At 35.0% G+C, this 23,522-nt stretch overlaps 1 protein-coding gene across 4 annotated transcripts in view; it reads right to left on the reverse strand.

The window, feature by feature from the left end:
- POLR3B (RNA polymerase III subunit B) overlaps positions 1–23,522 on the reverse strand; it is a 134,827-nt gene that overhangs the window by 54,626 nt on the left and 56,679 nt on the right. For all 4 annotated transcript variants that reach the window (XM_023509414.1, XM_003783280.3, XM_023509415.1 and 1 more), the window contains exons 14-19: positions 19,874–20,074; positions 17,848–18,010; positions 16,114–16,267; positions 13,191–13,265; positions 12,615–12,713; positions 7,341–7,468 (exon numbers count right to left, since the gene is read on the reverse strand). In XM_023509414.1, the coding sequence (XP_023365182.1) occupies positions 7,341–7,468; positions 12,615–12,713; positions 13,191–13,265; positions 16,114–16,267; positions 17,848–18,010; positions 19,874–20,074 (820 nt within the window). The remainder of the gene's footprint in view (positions 1–7,340; positions 7,469–12,614; positions 12,714–13,190; positions 13,266–16,113; positions 16,268–17,847; positions 18,011–19,873; positions 20,075–23,522) is intronic.

Consider the following 23,522-nt stretch of genomic DNA (forward strand, 5'->3'; position numbering starts at 1 on the left):
TAAGCAAACTGATCAGAAACTTTTTATCAAGTCTGCACTATAACTTACCAATTAATTTATGTTATTTTGGTGCCAACTAATAAACTGGGCAGGATACCTGGCAATAGATCACTTACTGTTTTAGAAATAAGATTCCTGCTGCTGGGATCATGGTAAAGTTCACTGACAATAAGTTTGTCCTTTTACATGAAATCATTTAAAATTTATGTTGAAATTTCAGCTTCAATTGTGTACTTTACCCAGCTTGAGACAAGGGTTCAAGCAATGTCCCACTGGGCTGCCAAACATGTCTTCTGAAACCTGAGAGAAGCATTATTATGCAGCAGGGAAGCATAAATGGCTGTACCTCTAAACAATGGTGAAAGAAACTGAATCCTGCAATAAATTGTGCTATCAGACCCAGAACGTAATTCTCAGGCATTACAACTGACCACTGAATGGATAAATAGCAAAATAGTTTTAAAAATGTTTGGTGCTTATGATCTCATCAGAAATTTTTCTTTAAAGACTTTCTGAAGAACTTGTGGAAAAATACATGCATATATGTTTTTAGGAATGTGTAAATCAATATGTCTTATAAATTATGATTTAAACTTCAAAATGCCATCAGAACCCCATCATTTTTATAAAAATCATGAATAGCTCACTAGCTATGTTCCCAGTTTTTGAGAAAATGTTGTATGGCTATTATATTATAAAGCTTGCCCATGTAAAACATATGTTCAAAGTAGGATACCCTTTTCACTATTTTCAGTTATTAGTGACACTAATGCACAGTACAATCACAGAGAATCTACGAGCTGCATTCTACTTCTATTGCCCCATTTTGCTGTAACGATACAGTCTTCAATGATTACCTTTTCTTACTATCCAGGACATAATCTTTCTTACAAAGTTGCCTTTTCTTGATAATACCTTTCTTAAGAAGCCACAAGTTGGCATTGTAAGGTTAAAATAGCAAAGAAGTGCTTTCTTACAAGGCAAGATGAAAAAGGTTAGTAAGGATGTTGAACAGCTTAGAAAATACTGAAAATAATAGTTTTATGCATTTAACTATTTTTTGCCTTCCTTTGCACAATTTATTTTATTAACATTATTGAATATAATAAACTTTACCATTTGAAATGTTCAAATTGATGAGTTCTAACAGATATAAATGTCTGTGAAACCACTACTACCACTACTACCACTACTACCACTATCTAACAGATATAAATGTCTGTGAAACCACTACTACAATCAATATCTACAACATTTCTAATACCACCAAAAGATCCCTTTCTCTGTCCCTTGGCCCAAGGGAACAAGTGATCTGTTTTTCATCATTATAGATTGGTATGTATTTTCTATAATTTGATATATTAATAAGTAGAATCATATAGTATCTGCTTATTTTAGCTTGCTTCTGAGATTTATCTATATCATTTTGTATATCACAGTTCATTTCCTTTTTATTGCTAAGTAGTAGTCTATTGTACAAATAAACATTTTATTTGTCCATTTGGCCACTAGTGAATACTTGCACTGTTTCCTGTTTTTGCTATTGTGAATAAAGCTGCTATAAACATTCATGTACAAGTCTTTGTGTGTTTTCATTTCTTTGGGTAAATACCTACAAATGAATTCCTAGGTTGTTTGGTAAGGGCATAGTTAACTTCCAGAACCTGCCAAAGAATTTTCCAGACTGAATATATACTTTACATTTCCACTAGCAACGGATAGAAATTTTAGTTGTACCATATCCTCCATGACAGTCTGTAAGCCAGTCTCTTATTTAAAACATTGTAAACAGTGTGTAGTATTATCTCATAGTGGTTTTAATTTGTATTTACCTAACAATAATGTTGAACATAGTTTCATGTGTTTATTGGTTGTTCCAAACTTTTGTGCAGTGCTTGGTTTTGGTTTCTGTTTTGCTCATCTTTTAACTGGGTTGTTTGTATTATTATTATTATTATTATTGTTATTCTTTTGAGACAGGGGCTCTGTTACCTGAGGTAGGGTGCAGTGGCATTATCACAGCTCAGTGAAACCTCAAACTCCTGCCTCACCCTCTTGAGTAGCTAGAACTAGAGTCATGTGCCACCATGCTTGGCTAATATTCTCTATTTTTTATAGAGATGTGGTCTCACTATGTTGCTCAGGCTGGCCTTGAATTTCTGGCCTCAAGTGATCCTGCCCCGGTCTGCTCTTGCTCTAGGAATGAGCCATCATGCCCTGTCTTATTGAAGAGTTCCTTATATATACTTGATACAAATCCTTTATTAGATTTAGGTAGTGCAAATAATTCCTCCCATTCTCTAGCACAAAATTTAATTTTGAGAAAGTCCAATTTTTTTAATATTTCGTACTTTTTGTTTCCTATCTAAGAAATCTAAGCTTAATTCATGAAGATTTTTGCCTATATTTCCTTCTTTAAGTTTTATGGTTTTTAGTATTTATATTTAGGGCTATAATTCATTTTGTGGCTTTTTTGTATGCTTAGAGGTAGGAGTTGATACTCAGTTTTTTTCCTATGTAAGTATATAGACATCTTATTTTGTTGAGAAGACTTTTCTTTTTCCATTGAATTGCTTTGACAAATCTGTTGAAAATCAATTGCCCATAAATGTGTAGGTCTAGTTCTGGATTCCTTATTCCATTCCATTGACCTATATGGTGAGTTAGTTTCTGTTTTACTCCTAACCCCACATTGTTCAAGCATCAACTGTAATACAGGTTAAGCATCCCAAGTCTGAAAATCCGAAATCCAAAATGTTCCAAAATCTGAAGCATTATGAGTGCTAACATAACGCCTCAAATGGAAAATCCCTTATCTGACCTCATATGATGGGTCGCAGTAAAAACAGCATCAAACTTTGTTTTAGGCACAAAATCATTAAAAATATTATACAAAATTACCATCAGGCTATGTGTAGATAATGTACATGAAACATAACTGAACTGTCTTTAGACTTGGGTCCCATCTCCAAGATATCTCATTATATATATGTAAATACTCCAAAATCTGAAAAAATTCAAAATCCAAAAACTTTTGGTCCCAAGCATTTCATATAAGAGATACTCAACTTGTAATAAATAATGCAGTCCTTGTCTTTAAGGTTATAATTTACAGTCTAGTAGAGAAGACAGCCTGATAGTGATCCATAGCAGATAGGAAAAAGTAAGGAAATAAGTTAGTTTCAGTTGAGAAGAATTTCACTAAGTTTTACAGATAACATTACATGGAAGACATAGTATAACCTTTTATATGTTATTCATCTAAACTGGAATTCAGCTTCTTTTTCATGATAAAAAAAGGCATATATTTTATATCAGAGTGTCATTATTGTGATTAAAAGTGAACATGTATGTAAAGGGTTTGAGTACTCAATAAATGGCAATATTCATTATGACCAATATCAACATTATTAGTAGTAATAATAAAAATACATATTCTATCACCCTGCAACATCACCTATCCTATCTCTAATTTGAATCTATACATTAAACATTTATTTTACCTCTTAAGTATTCATTGCCACCGTTCTAGTCTTAGCAAATATCACATAAGCTTAAACCCAAAATAGCAACAATGAATTTAAGTTTTTGGTTTTTTTAAAATCAATAGAATTCTATAAAGAATCGTCTGGGGTAATTGCAGCCAAGACTTTTTCATTTTGTATGCTGAAATGAACAAAGAATAACTATGCTAAAAAAATTCAAACAGAAAGTAGGGAAGATATATAGAATGAAATAAAATTTTATAAGGATCTCTGCATATATACATATATATTTTATCAGCTGAGTTTATGATTCTGATCTTGTAATTATATGATCTTAATATCTCAGAATTCTCCAAGCTGTTTCCAGCATATCCTATCCTACTGTAAAGTGGGTAACAAAAGGGAAGAAGGTATCTGCTTAGAAACAGAACCTATTTTGAGAGTAAACACAAAGACTGGGTGTCCATAGCTAAATGGTTAGTGCTGGCTCCATGCTCTGGGGCTGTCAGGTTCGAACCCAGCCCAGGCCCGCTAAACAAAAAGGAAAAAAAAATCCCACAAAAACAGAAGCAGCATTAGTTTCTGAGCATTAAAAAACCCCACAAAAATCTCCTAAGTCCGAACAGTTTGGAGTGGAAGGGGAAAGGGGCAGTGAGAAGCCATGGGTGGGAGCTGGGGAGGTCTGTGCTGCATATTCATTAATTGAGCGAATAGTGACTGAAAGAAGTGTTCCACTAGAGGACAGCCAACTAATAAATGAGCAGGATACAAAAGTGTGGCTCATGTGAACTTGGCATCAGGTGCCAATGAGAGGACACACAATGCAGCTCCAACATACAACTGCTGCTGGTAGCACTGAGCGACCTGGAGACCTTGCATTTCCAGATGTCTACCTGACTTCTTGCTCTGAACCCTGTCACAACACACACACAGCCTTATCTATGGAAGTGAGAGGTGCTATGTAAGATGCTATGTGGAAACCTGAACTTTATTAATAACTTAAAGCACCTAAGATTTAAGAAACACCCACTGCTGAGGTATGTTGGATTGGCTTTCTCTTACGTGCCAGATAAGGCTTTCAGTCTCTGTGGTTTGTGCTAGTCTTTATTTTGTAATTCATGGTGATAGAAAATGACTTTCATTTCTTCACTCTGTTGGGTGAGGGAGAGAGGGGTTGGTAGGGAATGGTACATAGTAAATTTTCCAGCTTGGTTAGAATATGTAGTGAATTAATTCTGGGCTACTGTCTTACATATCTGTTCTGCAGACAGAAGAATAGCAACTAAAACATTATTTCAGAAAATCTGCATAGAATCTATGGATTTACATAGTCTTCAGTAATGGCTCATATTTAAAATGAAATAGTGTGTGACTTTTAATGATTAGCTGTCAAAGCTGCATGGAATTAAAATGATCCAAAGAGACCCTACTCAAAGTGCTAAGTCTACATTACAGACCTGGGTATCTGCTGTGGGTTTTCTCTTTGCCAGCCTTTTTTCTTTTTTGATTTTTCATATAGACTTCACTCAATGCCTCTGCAGCTATTTCAGTGTCCAAAGAGAAATGTTGCAATGTTAACGTGTCACTTTTAAATGTACTTTTATCTTGCTGCTTTTCTTTCCAGTCAGGTGTTTTATAATAACAAACAGTAACAAAAGCTTTTTTTAATAACTTAAGATATTCAGTGGCTTTTGTCTTCCCAGCGTCAGCAGCAACGTCAGAGGATTGTATCCAAGGAGCTAAATGTGCAGGACCCAGGGTCAGAACAGCTGAATACACCAACCTCAGAAAACACAGACAATGAATTGCAAATGACACTCAAAACAAAACGAGAAAAAAAACCTTCACACAGAAAACTACAAAAGAACTCTACAGACACTGAATTGGCTTTCTGTACACACTGATCCTGCTTAACTGTGTGTGGTAACTAACCAAACGTTTCAGATACTCATGGCCACATATAAAGGCCTTTTTTGTGTGTGGGGAGGAGAGTTATAAAAATAAAAATATTATTTCTTTTCTTCAAGTCTATTTTTTTTTTAAAGTGAGATAGATGCAGCTCTTTCTGTTTCAATCTTCAAACACATTACAGAGTGGCATTAGCGATGAAGTGATTAGTCTTCCCTTAATTCTGCTGAAGGTTCTACACAAAAGGTGTATTGTTTCAGCTGGGATTCACATCATGAAACAAAACGGTTTGGTAAACCCAATAGAAGTGATAGCCCTTTCATGACACATAGGGTTTTCTACTGTATATTTCAACTTGTTACCAAGTCGGAGGCACAAGCAGGAAATCAACCTACACTAAGGCTGAGGCTGAATGGGAAAGAATAAACTGATGAGCCGCTGTTCAGATTTTCCCACTGAGAATTATTTGAACTGTCTAGGCATTACATCATCCAGGTAAATGGTGGTAGGACAAAATGCTTTTTATTTATCTGTAGCTACCACCAAAGGGCAATATAAAAGCATGAAAAGAAATATATATATGCTTTTATATATATATACATGCTTATAAAGCGTGAAAATATATATGCTTATATATATTTGCTTATTTTATTTATAAATAAAAATATATATTTATTTTATATATGTTGCTTATACATTTTCAAGTTTTATATACTTTATATATATATAAAACCATAATGAAAAAATAGGATTCCTTAATCATTAAGCTATGGCCAGTTGTAGCTGGTTGTCAGTGAGAAGCTACCCGTATGCTGTTGTTGGCCAAAGGACTGCAAACAGCTTTCCCTCTACATTTTTAGTTTTCTCATGAAGCTCTTTGTATCACACCTTAAATTAAAGATGGCAAGTCATACTGTTGTCACAGATATTTATGAAAAGCAAATTTCTTAAGTTTATGATACAAATGATTTTTTAAAAACATGTCAAAAAGATTTATACACAAAATGTATTTTTTTTTTTTAAGCCTGGTATCCTTTCCTCATTATGAAGGCCAGACTCCTCAATATATGCACACCTTGATATCCACAGTGCACTGGACAACCACATCACAATACCCAGACTTTCACAGCTGTCCTTGCTTATACTTCTGTATCTATAAAAAATATTGCCTTCCAAGATTCAGCTCAGTTCTGTCTTTCAGAAAGAATCCACTCTCTTATTTTAAGTGATCTTCCTCCTTTAATTTCCTTAGATCTGGGCTGTCAGTCTATTATAGCATTTATCACTCTAAAATTACAGTTTTATTTGGTCTCTCCAACTAACTAGACATTGAAGTCTGTCCTATTCTGTATTTTCAGGCTCCAGCTCCACATCTAGTCTATAGTTAGCTATATTCAGCAAATGTTATTAATGGATAGAAAACTAAATTAATGGATGAGAGGAAAGAAAAATAAAAAGAAGGAAGGAAGATAACTCAGAGACTGTTGTGACATGAACTAGCTTCAGTTTCAGAAGATATAGTTGCAACTACAAGTATATAAAAGATTCAAAGATTGTTACCCAGGCAATTACTGGGTACATTCTAATACACACTGGTTTTTTATCTCCAGTTTTTCTTCCTTTCTCCCCTCAACTGTGAATTTCTCTGCTATTCCTCCCATCTCTCGTGGTTAACATCTTACATTTTATAAGGCTTTTCTCTTTGTATGTATTCCCTTATAATTCTGTGACATTTATTATATGTCATTTTAGTCAAGGAAACAAGTTCAGGAAGGTTTTCTCCATTGTTTAAACTTTAGACATGATAGGACACCGGCAAGGACTGCAGAGTTCCTCAGGTGTTCCCAACATTTTATATGTCCAAACATACAATGCTAGTGAAGGAAGAATAAAGATACAAGACTTTTCTCCAAGTATTTACAACCAAGTTTAAGAAGGAACTCTTACCCATGGCTTGCTTCCCCATGGCACACTGATATGTGTTTCTTGGGGACTGGTTATGATGAGGGTATGGGATCAGGCCAGCACAAACACCAAGAAGAGTGAAGGGTTCAATCTCCAAGTGGGTGGTATCTCTATCAAGTTAATTAAGAATTAGACATCTTAAGCATCAAGTATTAAATATCTCTCAAAGGTACTATATAGGTCCCTGAGGGATTTATAAGACAATAAAGATTGATGCTAGTAAAACTGGTAAAACAAAAACTTGCTTAATACAATTAAATGTAAAAATTAACACATAAACAAATTACTATATTAAACATATAGAAATATAATAACAATAATGACATGGATGAGTGGACTGCTTTTCCTCATTCTTCCAACATCACTGATGAGTAAGATGTATCATCATTTTAGAGAGGAATAAATCCACTTTAAGAATAGTTACTATAGGCTCGGCGCCCATAGCTCAGGTCGCCAGCCACATACACCGGAGCTGGCAGGTTCGAATCCAGCTGGGGGATGCCATACAACGACAACTACAACCAAAAAGTAGCTGGGTGTTGTGGTGGGTGCCTGTAGTCCCAGCTACTCAGGAGCTGAGGCAAGAGAATTGCTTAAGCCTAAGAGTTTGAACTTGCTGTGAGCTGTAATGCCACAGCACTCTACCCAGGGCAACATAGTGAGACTCTGTCTCAAAAAAAAAAAAGAATAGTTACTATAGCCCTACAGGTACTAATACCATAGCCACCAGCTAATGTGGACATTGAACACTTGAAATATTATGCAAGTGTGACTGAAGAACTTAATTTTTTATTTTACTTGATTTTAATTACTTTAAATTTTAAAACTCAAATTTAAATTTAATTCAGTTCAGCTATTTTTAGCATCTGCATTGGGATACACTGTACATGCACACCAGATTTTTCAAGACTTATAGTAGGAAATAAAAGTAAAATATCTCAGTATTTTTTATTTTTCTTACTTATAAACCTCATAAAGAACGAAAGAAGATGAATACATTCAGAAAAGAAATCAGATGACTGCTGCAACAAAATATTTAGCAATAATAATAGTAATAATGCAAAGAAAGTAACATTCACATTGTCAGATAGGAGTATATCTATTATAGAATACTTTGATTAGTTAACTTCTTATTTTGTTTTTTCCTAAGTTTCAAAAATATAGACAATATTTATAAATAAAAGATAATTTCAAAAAAACAGATCATGCCAAATCTTATAGACAATAGAAAAAGAAATACTTCAAAATCATTCTACTTAATCTGGATACACCTGATATTAAAATTGGAGAAGATATATTATAAAGAGGAAATTACAGACATGTTTCACTTATAAATGAGTATGCAATATGATAAGCAACATGTTGAATTAAAAATTAATGTTTAAGTAATGTACTTTGGTCAAAATTAAATACAATTTATATGAGAATTAGTCACTATTTTCACTAATATCTCAGTATTTTTATACTAATTGTATGTTGACATGGTAATATTCTAAATATATTGGGCTAAATAAAAATATTATTAAAATTAATTTCACCTATTTCTTTTTACCTTTGTAATGTGGCTACTAGAAAATTTGAAGTTATATAGATGATTTGCATCATAGTTTACTGGACAGTTCTGTTAGAGATATTATTGGACACAAAATAAGATTTCATCTACTAGGTATCGGAATCTTGGTTACTTTCATAAATTTTTTTTTTTTTTTTTTTTTTTTGAGACAGAGCCTCAAGCTATCCCCCTGGGTAGAGTGCCATGGCATCATGCTCACAGCAACCTCCAACTTCTGGGCTCAAGCGAGTCTCCTGCCTCAGCCTCCCAAGTAGCTGGGACTATAGGCGCCCGCCACAACGCCTGGCCATTTTTTGGTTGCAGCCATCATTGTTGTTTGGCGGGCCCGGGCTGGGGATTTGAACCCACCACCTTAGGTGTACATGGCTGGCGCCTTAGCCGCTTGAGCCACAGGCACCAAGCCCATAATATATTTCTACAGAAAACTCAAGTTTTATCTAAATGGTAGAGCAACTCAGACACATTAGTAGGAAAGAACAGCCTGATGACTTTTAGAAGTTGGCTGAAAGTAATAAGTATCACATCTGGACTTTGAGGTCTCCATGGACCCATTATTCCCTCCTCAAGCGTTTGTGAAATATAACCTTAAAAATTTCAGTAGTTTATCTGTGGAAAGAAGTGATTTCTAAGAAACCAGGTACTGACTCATAGAAATTCAGTTGCAATGTACCTGGTAAAAGATCTCCCACTTATTCATCTATTCCCCTCCCCCAGTATATGTATATTGAATTATATATATCCTTAGTCTGGCGTGAAGGTGCTTTCCATGTAGCTATGGTTTGAAGGCTTGACCTTAGGATCCAGCAAAACTCCAATTTTCTCAGACATTTTAGGCTTTTGCCATCAAGGAGGGAAAGAGACAAGATTGTGTTTGTTGTTTCTTTAAAGAACATCAGCTTACAGCTACATTTTATAGGCTGGAATGAAACCAATTTTTGTTTTTTTAAATATTGGCCAAGTTGATGTTCCTTGTGTATGTAAAAAAACACCTTTTCTGGTGCAAAAATTGGATTAAGTTGAAAAATGAAGAGAAATACCTGAGGTTTCTTTTTTTCTATTAGTGTGACAACATACACATACAAGATCATATAGTATCTAGTAATTACTCAAAGTCCAAACACTCTGGACTTTTTCTGATTTTATAATAAAAAAAACTATTTCCTTTAAAATCATAACCACCAACAGGAATTAGGTTTCCAAAACATAAAACACTTAACATTTAGTTCAAATTAAAACTATGTAACCTGTTGCTTGCAGTAGCAGAAAAACTGGGAACAATCTAAACATTCATTTGCAGGGAACAAGTTAAACTAAAAATACACAGAGGGTAATTAAAAAAAAATATGTCATATGCCACACAATGTCTCATTAACAAAGAACCCCCACATGAACAATGGTCCCATAAGATTACATTACCGTATTTTTACTGTACCTTTCTCTGTTTAGACATATTTAGACACATGAAGACTTTCCATTGTGCTACAGTTGCCTAGAATATTCAGTATAGTAACATGCTATATAATTTTGTAGCCTAGGAGCAACAGGCAGCCCAATGATGTGCTGTGATGTTTGCACAATGATGCAAACACCTACTGACAAATTTCTCAGAATGTATCCCCGCTGTTAAGTGACTTATGACTATATATACAAAAATACATGTTTATAAATACATACACATACGCTACTATGGAAAATATCCAGAAGTACCATTAAGTTTAAAAATCAAGACACTGAAAATATTACCATTGTTTTACACACACACATTGTATGAGATCATGTATGCATGTTTGTACTCAGAAAAAATATAGAAGAGCACATATAAACTACTAATATTAGTGTTAGCTACTTTGGAGGGTAAAGTTTGGTGGAATAGGGAAGGAAGGGATCCATTCTCCTTTATGCATTTCTACACTTTTAAAAACTTTGTAAGTATAAAGTGAATAATATAATTTTTTAAATAAAGTGAATTTGATATATTGAATAGCTTGGGTAACACAGAGACTTATATTCATTTATAAGTGGGTAAGTGGGTAACACAGAGACTTATATTCATTTATAGCAATGAAAAAACATGAAAATCCCTGTCTTCATGAAGCTTTTCGTGGAGGGAGATGGACAATGTACAGATAAATCAATATAGATTTTATTGTATGGTAATAAGCACTAGAAAAATACAGCAGCAAAGAGGGGTGGAAAGAAATAGAGGTTTCCATTTTAAATACAGTAATCAGGAAAAGACTTACAAGGTGACACCTGAGTTAGGACATGATGAAGTGAATCAGCAAACCATGCAGGTATGTGAGAGAGAACATTGGGGGCAGAAAAACAGCCAATGCAAAGGTGCCAGGACAGAAGCATACCTGGATTGTCTGAAGAAGTCAATGTGGTTCAAACAGTAAATGAAAGGCAGAAAATGATATTGCAGAGTAAAGCAGGGGAGGGCAGATTGATTAGGAACCTGAAGGCCTCTGTAAGGACTTCAGCAAAAAATGGAAGCCACTAGGGGATGTGACATGAGAAAACTCTAATAGAAACAGAATGCATGGGGACAATGGCACATATAGCCAGAAGCCTTTTGCAAGATTTCGGGCCAGCAACAGGAGTAGCCAGGGATAAGTGGTAAATTGAAGTGGTGAGAAGAGTCCAGACTCTGGGCTTATTTTGAAGACTTACATGAAAAGTAATGGATTAAGGTGGATATGGAGGAGAGGAACTGAGGTTGAAACTGAAGTTTCTGGTTTGAGTAACATGAAAGACAGAATCATCATTTATGGAGATACTATAAGATAGTTCTCTTTTATACTCAATATTAAAATGAAGGGTACAAAATAGTACTTTGATAGAGTCACACCTTTAAGGATTAAAAATTCTCACTGAAAAGCATTATTTACTAAATTATAACAAAAATAAAATGGTATATTTCATCTGGTAGGAAAAAACATATACTTGTTCTTAACTGAAGATATAAATAGTTATTTGGTGGTAATATTAAACTCTAACACCGTAATTGTAAAATTTATAATTTCAGATAAGTGGTGTATTAGTCATGTATTCCAGATGGAATACAGATGCTTCTAAAAATATTACTCTAGAAGAAACACTGTAAACGTATTATCATTTCAAGTTTACACAATACATAAGCTTAGAAGTATATTTACAACATGCTATGTAGGGAATTCTTACACTGACAGTAAGAATTCAGATGTTCATTGGTCAGAAAACCATTTCTAGAAAAGATAAATATATCTTTATATAGACCAATTCATTAGTTTAATTTTGACAGTAATCATGCTATGTAGGGAATTCTTACACTGACAGTAAGAATTCAGATGTTCATTGGTCTAGAAAACCATTTCTAGAAAAGATAAATATATCTTTATATAGACCAATTCATTAGTTTAATTTTGACAGTAATCAAATATTAACACTGGAGAAGGAATTCCTTTAAAAGTATATACAAAGTGTCACATAAATAGGAAGAATAATCTAAAGAGGACTGTTAGCAGCTTTGTAATACTCTTAATTGGGATAGTGATGGACTATGCTTCATTATAAAATAATAAATTTCTAATAGTTCCTACTAACAGCATACATGATAGAAGAAATGAAAATTACAGTGAAAACAGAAGGAGTTTCTACAGTTAGAATAGGTTTTGACTGTGGCTGTTATGGATTCTACTTACTTATTAATTGTATGTTCATAGAGTGCAATGTTACAATCATTTTCTTCATTCACATCTAAATATTCAACCAGACTCTCATGTAAGAAATCTTCAAAATTCCTGGGGAAATTTTGGTGAAAAGACATCATTAAAAAGCATTTTCTACAGTATTTTATATAATAACAGAAGATACTATCTTTCATTTAGGTCCAAAGCACCTTTCTCTCCCAGAGAGTATCAATATATTAGGATACCAACAACATGTTATTCTTGAATCAAAGAATAAATTACTCAAATAAAAACAGAAAAGTGTCTGTGACTCTTATCAATCTCATCCCTACTCCTAAAAAATAAAAACTGATTTTACAAATTCCATATAATGAAAAAATTCAGTGTCCTTTTCTTACTAGAAGAAACACTGAACTGTGCACACCAGTTTATACCATGTAACCCCCATGACCTAAATTGATAAATATTTTACAATGTTCAAGCAAGTTCACATGGAGAAAAATACGTTTTTAACAGGCTGGCACATTTGGTGGAGAGGATTTATGTGTGTATTAAGAAGACTGATAAATTTTACTTTTGGCTATTTACCTGTACCCCTGGGCCAGCTCTTCCATATGCTTATTTGTGACTGCTGGCTTCTGTTTCTTGACAATTATGTAGGGTCTAGAAAGAAAAACACACAAAAAAACCAACAAATGAACAATAGTTCCAGGGAAGAACTGTACCAACAAGTTAGTTTACCATCGTGAAATGACGGAAAATGGAAAGACATACAATCAGATTTATTCCTAGACTGCCTGAGGATACCAGGTATTTTTTTCATGTGTGAGCAGGGTGAGGGGCCTCTCTCTCACATATACACACATTCCCCCCAATATGCATCTGAGTATATGTGCACAAACACATGTGCACATGTAGTACTTTCCCCAAGAATCTTAGGAAACACTTAATTTTGAATGAAAAGGCAACACAAAAAATGATACTTAAATAAAGCCTAGAAAGGAAATAAAACCTTTAATGCCTTATTTTTCAAAAACTGTAAAACATCATTCGAAAAGCAATTCTTGATTTCACACCGGGAATATTTGATATACTACCCATGGAGTCACAAAGCAAATAAGCACTGTTAACAGGAATAATCATGGCATTTTGTTCTGAGGGTCTGATGGATATTCAGATGTTTAGAGTAGTTTGATTCAGGCTAAAACATCACTAAGCCAGAGTAGCAGGTTACTTAAAACTATATAACCCCAAAAGCATGGCTATAAGTATGAAGCAAATAAACCTTTCTGACTTTGTGATTTTTAGTGATACAATGGGTATAAGGTAGAGAGTATTTTGGTAGATTAACCTGTAACTGTCAATGGTGACTTGCTTCTGAGGGCTTCACCACCACAAGGAAACACCAACACAAAGGATGGCATGCAGCACTGAAACGTCAAGGGCTGTTGCTATTTGGATAAGCAGCTCTTAGAGAGAGAAGCAAGTAACCACCAGACACTTGTGAGCTCTACCCTAAAGTCCAAATAACTATTTGAGGACTAATGAGCACTTTTAAACAGTTAAGAGGAGCTGCACAATTACAAAAGGAGAACACAAGTTGTTGAAAAATGAACTGGGTGAGCTTTTCATGGAAATCAACAGTACCTCGAAATTCTGGCTCTTTCTTGGTAAGGAAGCACAGCAACACCACTGCCTCATTCAAGGGCTACAGTGTAGTTCATGTTAAGACTCAGAAGTGATGACAGAAGGAGGAAGAGGAGATGGTCACATTTAGCTACCTCAGTTATCCTTATTTAATAAATTCTACTAATTCTTCCTCCCAGATCTGTTACACCATTATAATATTGGTTCTAAAAAACAATTAGTTTTCTTTTATAATATGCTATATTATGCTGGATGTAACAAAAGATAACAATCCTAAAAATAAATAATCTAGAAGTTGTCCTTGTTTTTCTTGCCTCCTCCTGGACCATGTTGTTATTAGCTATAAATAAGCACCTAATGTGTGCCTGGCACCTTACAAGGCCCTTATCATATCTTCTATCAATCAGTTCTGAAGTCAATTCTAGATAGGCATTAATATTTACACTTCAGAGCCAAGGAAACCAAGGCTCATAAACTTAAGTAATATACTCAGATCACATAAGTCATTAGTGGGAAGTTAGGATTTAAACATAGGCACATCATCAGCTAACCATTCTTTGTTTGCAAAGAAAAGAAATCAATTCTGGCTAACTTAAGTAAAGAATTTAATGGAAACATTTACAATTTAGTGGAAGGACAAGAATCAAAGATAAAGGTGAAATGCTCAACCTCAGAAAGATGAAGAACTACAGCAGTCCCAAGGATCCAGAAAATGAAGAGTAATGCAGTTTCTCTGTGTGTCACGGTCAGAATGAACCAATTCCAACCACTTCCTTCCCTTGATTTATTCTGCTTGGGATTCAAATTCTCTGAAGAGAGTGTCTGACTAGGCTCTCTTGGGTCATATGGCTGACACTTGGCTGGGGAAGAGAGGACACGAGACTGATCATCCCAAGAAGACTAGACCAGCAAGGAGGGGCAGGCCCCAAAGGAAAATGAGGTAATGTAATCAGAGGGAGAAAAGGATATGAGGTAGACAGAGCAATAACAGCCCACTCTCTCAGCTCTGACAGACTCCCAACTACTGTTAGCACATCGTCTTGTGCTTTATTTTAATACTACTGGAGGTCCACAGAGAATGACTGTTCAAATGACTATATAGATATCAAACAATTGAATACAGTGAAGCAAGGGAAGGCTTATGAAACAAGGTAACATCCTTAGCAATGTCCCTGCATCCCCCCAAACCAGATACTATGTGACATTTGTTTTGAACCCCACCTTCTACACAGTATGTGTGCAGAATAAGCCCTTGATAAATATTTGCTTAATAAATAAAAGAAACCTGTTTTTCTACTGGGTCTAATGTTATTTTATTTCTTCAAGCCTCCATGTTTTCATTCTGGCCTTTTCTTAGCTATTCTCTCTGACCCTACAGACAAGTAACAAAGTCCTATTCATCCTTTTAAAGCTCAGTTTGTAGCAAAAGAATGCAGTGGATAAAAATCAGGATTGGTGGAGTAAAACAAATTCTAAGGATCTTCAATTAAAAACAGACTCCACCATCTCTAGCTTTAGATAAGATACTTAAGCCTCACTAACCCAACCTCACAGGGCTAAATGAAGTTAACACCTTACACAATTATTATATCCATTAAAATAATAGCTAGTAGCTAGGATACCAGCATAGATGACTGTTATTAGTAATTATTTCTGTCTCTCTGAACAGACTGAGCTCTCTGAGGGCAGAGACTGTCTCCTACTAATCTTTGAATTCTCAGTATCTAGGATTCATATATATTCATGAAGTATTTGCTAATGGAATTAAATTTATTGTTATAACGAAAGAGGTTAAAGTAGCTTCAAAAACAAAAACAAATTTCTCTCAAAAGCAAATATAAAATCTCTTTTTAGTAACATATACCTGCACAGCCTTCCTCCATCAGAGGAAATATAAACACACCGATCTGTAAGATTTGTTGAGATAGAAACAAATTCGTTGATATATCCTGCTCTTCGCATCAGTCGAAATGTATTCACTAGCTTTTTATGGTCTCGAATGACACCAAGAATGTTACCTAAGCAAAAAGAGGAAAGAATAGTTAAGATAGAAGTAAAAAAAAAAAAAAAATCTGGTTTAAAATTAAAATAAATAAACTTATAAATAATAAAATTAATCAGCAGCACTGAGTAGTCATTTGAAAATACTCTTTATTAACACCCGTAGCAAAAGGCTCAAAGGAAGTAATACAGCAGTGGTTAAGAGTGGACCTGGAGTCCAGGGCCAGTCCTACTACATGTTGTCTGAGTAATACTGGAAAAGTTGGCTCACCTGCAACACAGTGCTGGGAGCATGAACTTGTGATCCAGACCACCTGAGTTTGAACATTGCCTCTATGACATCCACACAGTGGCTGTGAAGACTAAACGAATTCATCTACACAAAGCACTTAGAACTCTGCCTAGTACCTGGTAATTTCTATAGGAATTAAACTGCTCTTGTTGTAATCATCATCTCTGAAGTAAGGAAAATAATCTTGCCTTGCAGAGTCAGGGTGAGAAATCAGAGATACTAGGTGAAAGCACACTCGGTATTAGCCTCTGGGATACAATGAATGAGGAAGTCAGTCAATAGCCCTGTTGAGGTTCTGACAACTTTCTAGTCAGCCCACACAGTAAAGGGGTTAATGCCTCCCAGAGTGGAAGGAAGCAGGAGGGAGAAGCAGTATGTGAACTAAATGGTCAGGGATAAGCACATGCATATTGCTGAGAGAATAGGCACACAGACCACTGAGTCAAAAGTAGAAAGGACAAGGGCACATTTGCTGCCAAGTCTCTGGAGGAATTTTAAGAAGGTAGGAAGACCTGGGAGAGAAGCAATTGGAATTTGAACCAAAGAAAAAGGATTCTCTTGCCATAGGCTGTTGACACATCAGCTATCAAATGCCTGAATATAGTTAACTATTATTTCTGCAGAGTGACTCAGATATTCACTTGTACTTGAATTAAAGAAGTGTTGAATCTTATTCCACTGTGATATGCTAGCAGCTAGTCTCTACAGCAGTATTTTTCAACCTTTTTTATCTTACGGCACACTTGAACCTATACATTTCTGTGCACACTTAAAATTATGTTGATCAAAAAAAGGAGTAAAAAAAAAAGAATACACTTACTGTGCTATGAACTTCTTTCGAATATATATATATATGTGTGTGTATATATAGACACACACATATATATATATATAGTTTTTTTTGGCCAGGGCCGGGTATGAACCTGCCACCTCTGGCACGTGGGGCCGGTGCCCTACTCCTTTGAGCCACAGGCACTGCCCGAAAATATTTTAATTAATGATCTTTAAAAATGTTCATGGCAACACCTAAGATCCCGTAATGGCACACTACTGTGCCGTGACACACTGGTTGAAAATCACTGCTCTACGGTGTTACCCTTTAGCTCTGATAGCTGTATCCTCTCAGAACCTTGGATAACCCAGCCGAGAGAATAGCTATTTCTGTTATTTTTTTCTACCTTTAAATAAAAGTCAACCTGAGTCTAGAATTAGAGTATATCTGTGCTTTAAATACAAGGATAATAGTGTATTTCCTCCCCTTCCCACAGATTGTTTAAGATCAACATGTCTTTGTAATATACTCACCATTAAGAAAAACAAGAAACACATTTGGGTAAGAGAGCTCTTCCCCACATAATAAATTCACATCTTCTACTCCCAGGTTACTGGCTAATTTAACAATGGGTCCATCTTCCATGTCAGTTGTGATGTGTGTCATAAGGGCCAAGTTTTTAACCAAACCACATGCCTAAAAAACAAAAGATGGTCATTTCTAAGAATGAACATTAGTATCACAAAGAATAGTTAATGTCTGAAAACAGTGCACCACTTTGCTGGTGACAACACAAAGCACTCTACATTGATGATTCACACAAAAGCCTTTAAAATGTATTCACCCAGAGGATTTTACTCTAAGGTACAAGCAGGGATATAAAACAGATTTAGCCACAGAAATGCTCAGCACAGTAATATTTGCAATTGTAAAGGTTGATAACACCATAAATGTCCAACAAAGAGATTACATGAACAATTATTCCTAGACAGTAGAACATCATAATCATTAATATGACACTGTAAAATCAGTAAAGGAAAATAATATTAATAGATAAAAAGTATAAATTTGTGGCCTGAAATGGAAGCTATAAAATAACGAGGCAGAACTCTAGGGTTTCTTGGTCATGAAAAGCAAAACAAAGACTGAAAAGCTCTTTCAGATTAAAAGAGACAAAAGAATCTGGCAACAAAAACACATGTATAATCCTGGATCAGAAAAAAAACATTAGTGGAAAAACTGGCAAAATCTGGATAAGGTCTACTAAGTTAGTATTGTTATCAAAGTACATTTCTTAAGGTTGGTGTAACTGTGCTGTGGTTATGTAAGATGTTCACATTTGGAAAATCCAGGTGAAGAACTGTAGAAAATCTTTACACTGTTTTTGTATGTCTAAAATTATTCCAAAATGAAAAGGAAATGAATCTTTTTAAACTTCTATATAACCAAAAAATTCTAGGACAAAAATATCAATGATGACAGAATATAGCAAATTAGAAAAAAAGTTTGAGACACATGTGACATATAAAGATATCTTAAATTCATAAAAATCATCTACTATAGTAATATACAAAATATCTACTTTATCAAAATTAGCTAAAGCAATATCTGGAGAATTTAGTGTTTCAAAGCTCAGGATGTATAAATTATGCAAATTTGATAAACTGCATGATTTTAGTATGAATTTCCACATGGTTTAAGACAAATTAGGAGAAGAGTAATTTCTAAACATCACAACTCTACATAGACTCCCATTTTTTACTTCTTTCAAGTCATAACGTAATTCCTACACTTTGGAACTTATATCTTTTACATATTACAACGTATCTGTTCATTCAGTGTTTGTTCATGGGGGCCTCTACTTTGACTAAGGCCCAATGATAGGAGGCTTGAGATACAACGAGCTTTCCTTCCTTTGGAAGTTTACAATTTAGAATGACTTTCCTTCCTTTGGAAGTTTACAATTTAGAAGGAATAGAATCAAGTGAAATCAACAATGGTAACCAAAAGAGAAAACGCCATGACACAGTGAGTACTGGGTGCTATAGAAGTAAACCTATTTAAATTCTCTGGCTTAGTGTTTAGGTAGTGCTTGTATTTCTTGCATAAGTGAGTCAGAATTGATGTTAGATCTTGGGCTATACACTACTAGATGGCTGCAATTGAGTCTATAATATCTTCTAAGCACGGCTAAAGAAAATAAGGAGCTGCTCAAAATGAGCTTAAAGGTGACAGGACTCTTAAATTTTCAGCTACTCCAGAGCTTAAAGGTAACAGGACTCTAAATTTTCTTTCACATTCTTACCCCCTCCCCCCCTTGCATGGTTTGAGTCTTAGGATAAATTAAAATAAGCAAGAAAAATGTGGACTGTGTTTCTATTTAGGTGACATACTAAATCAAATGCTTCTGTAGGTTATGACTTTGGAATGATACACAAGCATGTCAATAGTTCTCTATTAGGTAAGTGGCTGACCAAATAAAGGCTATGCCCTGGGGGTGGGAACAGAAGCAGAACTCTCCCTTGCAGTATTACTTCTAACACTCCTTAGGTACCTTACCTCTCCTTCAGGAGTGTCTGAAGGACAAAGCATTCCCCACTGAGATGGCTGGAGAGAGCGAGGACCACTCACTTTTCTTGTTTTTTCAAACTGGGAAGATATTCTTGTCATCATGCCCAGGGCAGATATGTATGACAAGCGAGACAGCACTTGGGTCACACCTTGGCGGTCCATTTTAAATCTCTTTAGAGACCAGTTTCCCTGTAGAGAGATGAAACACATAGGACTATCCCTGAACCATTCAGATGCTGCCAGATACTATATAGTCACTCTGAGAAGTTCATAATAAGAACTGCTTGCTTACGAAAGTAGAGCCATAATATCTGTTCAGAATTCAAAATATCACAATTAAAATTATAATTTAGCCAAGTCAATCCCTGGAGTTTTCTAAAAATATAATAAGCATTACCTATATCCAGCAACCATATATATCATAATGCTTCACAGCAACAACCCGTATCACAGCTGAGTAGTTGTCTTTTGAGCAACTAAGTATATACTGAACAAGGCACTTCAACCAGAGATTTCCACTAGAAGTAGTAAGCTAACTGATAAAACACCAGCAATTTCTATATACAAGTAAAACTAGTTTGAAATTCAAAGGGATAATTTCATGTTAGTATGTGCTATTATTTGTATATATTTCAAAGTTCTTTAAGTAGAGAAAAATACAGCAACAGAAAAATAACTCTGAAAGCAGTTATGATGGATAATGAAGAAACTATAGGCCTCTTAGGCTCAAGGAATCTAAAAAGTATATCTATATATTTATATTAAGAAATATAGGCTCAGTGCCTGTGGCTCAAGTGGTTAAGGCACCAGACACATACACCTAAGGTGGCGGGTTCGAATCCAGTCTGGGCCCGCCAAACAACAATGATGGCTGCAATGGAAAAAGAATACTCAGGCGTTGTGGTGGGTGCCTGTAGTCCCAGCAACTTGGGAGGTGGAGGCAGGAGACTTGCTTGAGCCCAGGAGTTAGAGGTTGCTGTGAGCTATGCCACGGCACTCTACCTAGGGGGACAGCTTGAGGCTCTGTCTCAAAAAATATATATACTGTCTGTAGCTATTATGTCATTATTAAAATAGATTCATATGAAATAAATCTTGAACTTAAATTAACTTTATCTCCTATGTATTAAATATATTATTTTAAATATTTTATAGTTGTTTTAATTATATACACTAAACAATATTCTCAAGGATAATTTAAAGATTAAGGTTAGAAATTGTTAAAATTGTTCAGGGTGCTCCTACTAAATGGGCACAATGTAGGAGTGCATGGCACATCTTTGCGGTACAGGACATAGCTACAAGCAGGACTCAACCTAACAATTTCAAATATTGTAATTTGGTCGTTTGCACCCTCACATTAATCTGAAATTTAAAAAAAATGATAAACTGTTAAAATTTAAATTCATAGCTCGGTGCCTGCAGCTCAAGTGGCTAAGGCACCAGCCACATACGCCTAAGGTGGCAGGTTCGAATCCAGCCTGGGCCCACCAAAAACAACAATGACGGCTGCAACCAAAAAATAGCCAGGTGTTATGGCAGGCGCCTGTGGTCCCAGCTACTTGGGAGGCTGAGGCAGGAGACTCGCTTGAGCCAGGAGTTGGAGGTTGCTGTGAGCTGATATCATGGCACTCCACCCAGGGGGACAGCTTGAGGCTCTGTCTCCAAAAAAAAAAAAAAAAAAATTTAAATTCATGATAATATGAACAGTAGAAAATAGTATGCTTGAAAAAGCAAAGTAGAAAATAAAATATCAAAAAATGGTTAACTCAATTATCTTTCTAATTCCAAAGAGAAAATTTGTATTTGCAGTGATTCTTCATTTCTCCTTTGAGAACCTGATGAAAACTATGAGTGTTCTCTTAAGAGAAACATACACAGGACCATAAACACAAAAGTTTTCTCCAGTTTTCGGAGAATTTATGGATCCCAAGTTAAAAACTTCTTGTAGTGGAAAAATTGCTAGGGTTTCAGAAGAAAATTAAGTGTTCTGTTTGCAGATCTGTTTGGGGGAGTTCCTTCACGAATTAAAGTTTGAGTAATTGAAGTTAATTGAATTAAGTATGGTGAAGATCTTCACTTCAGAATCTTGAGTTTTTGATAACATGGAAAACAACTAAATTCTAGGAAGAAACTCTATTATAGGGCAAATAAATAGAGCAAACACATATATCTCACAAAATAACTTCTTAGATAGCTTTTTTAGTTAACTCCTTTTATCCCTGGAATGAAAATGAATCTAGTAAACTACCTTATGCTCAGAGAGTAAGCACAAATAAGGTAAATAAATATTCAGCACAGAGCTCAAATAAGACAGCAGCTGTTGGCAAACAGGAAATAGATGGAAAGTGATGCCAAGATGTTTACCAAGAGAATTTATTCTTGTATTCTGCAGGAGTATTACGAAAAGGAAATAAGAGGAACAAACAAGAGGTCTAAAACTGAGAAAAATTTATTTGGTGAAAGCATTCTACTAATGGTAACACTCGTCGATTTTTAAAGGTTGATTTTTTTTCTGGTTGTCTACAGGTAGGGGCATACCTGCGACAAAGCCTACAAATGATTTTTCTAATAAGCAGTTCCATCAGGGAGGTAAAGCAGTGTCATTTAGAGGCAAAAGAACTACTCAAAACAGCCATTATGACCTGAAAATCACGGATCAGAAAGCAAGAAAAAGCAATTATAGCAGAAGTGTGCTCAAGTACTCTTTGGAGGCTTTTCTTTAAGTATTCAGGGATCTACCTTCAGACAAGTTTTGAGGCACCAGAGCTTATTGTGCCAATATAGGCACAAAGGTCTGGTTCAGCTCAAGTTTAGATGTAGCTGTCACTGAAAGTGTTGCTCACATAGACCCACAAAAAATTTCTGAAATCAAGTACTAAAGCAAATCTGTGCTAATTCTTTCTTCGTTAAGGGATATCAACGTGTTATGTTTTGCTGGGGCAAAACCCCATCCATAAAACTAATTTCATGTCTGACATATAAAACATGACCCAGATTTCATCAGATTGACCCATCGTTGTTATGCTTTAAAAAAGGGAGCAACAACCTATCTGATAACCTTTTATGAATAGCCTGGGGCCCTGAATACACAGCAGCTGCTGTGGACTGAATTCACTGTTTGTGAGGAACAGCTGATAGGCCTTTAAAGAATATAAACCTACTATAAAAATGAAAAATTTTGTATTGTTTTAGATAAAAGTTGCCAATTAGTAAACCTGCTTGAAATGTGTCAATTTTACTACAGAAAATAATGAAGGAAAGTATCCATTAAAAGAATGGCTATTGACAGTTAAACTAAAATATGTTTCTTCTATATTAGAGTAACTATTTTCTTATTGTTTCACATAACAATAACTATAATGCGGTAGGAAAATTATAATAACAAAATTCCTAGTGATGGCATTTAAACTTTATCTTTCAAAGTAGAAAATTTGTAATGTGTAGACATTCTTTTAACTCTATATATTTTACCCAGATTCACAAAGTACTTTATGTTTCCATTCCATTGAACAGATTTAAAATAAATTATAAGGCAAGTGGTTCTCAACCTTCCTAATTCCATGACCCTTTAATATAGTTCTTCATGTTGTGGTGACCCTCAACCATAAAATTATTTTCATTGCTACTTTATAAC

Source organism: Otolemur garnettii, unplaced genomic scaffold, assembly GCF_000181295.1.
Source record: "Otolemur garnettii isolate 467f Iridium unplaced genomic scaffold, OtoGar3 scaffold00007, whole genome shotgun sequence".
Classification (NCBI taxonomy): Eukaryota; Metazoa; Chordata; class Mammalia; order Primates; family Galagidae; genus Otolemur; species Otolemur garnettii.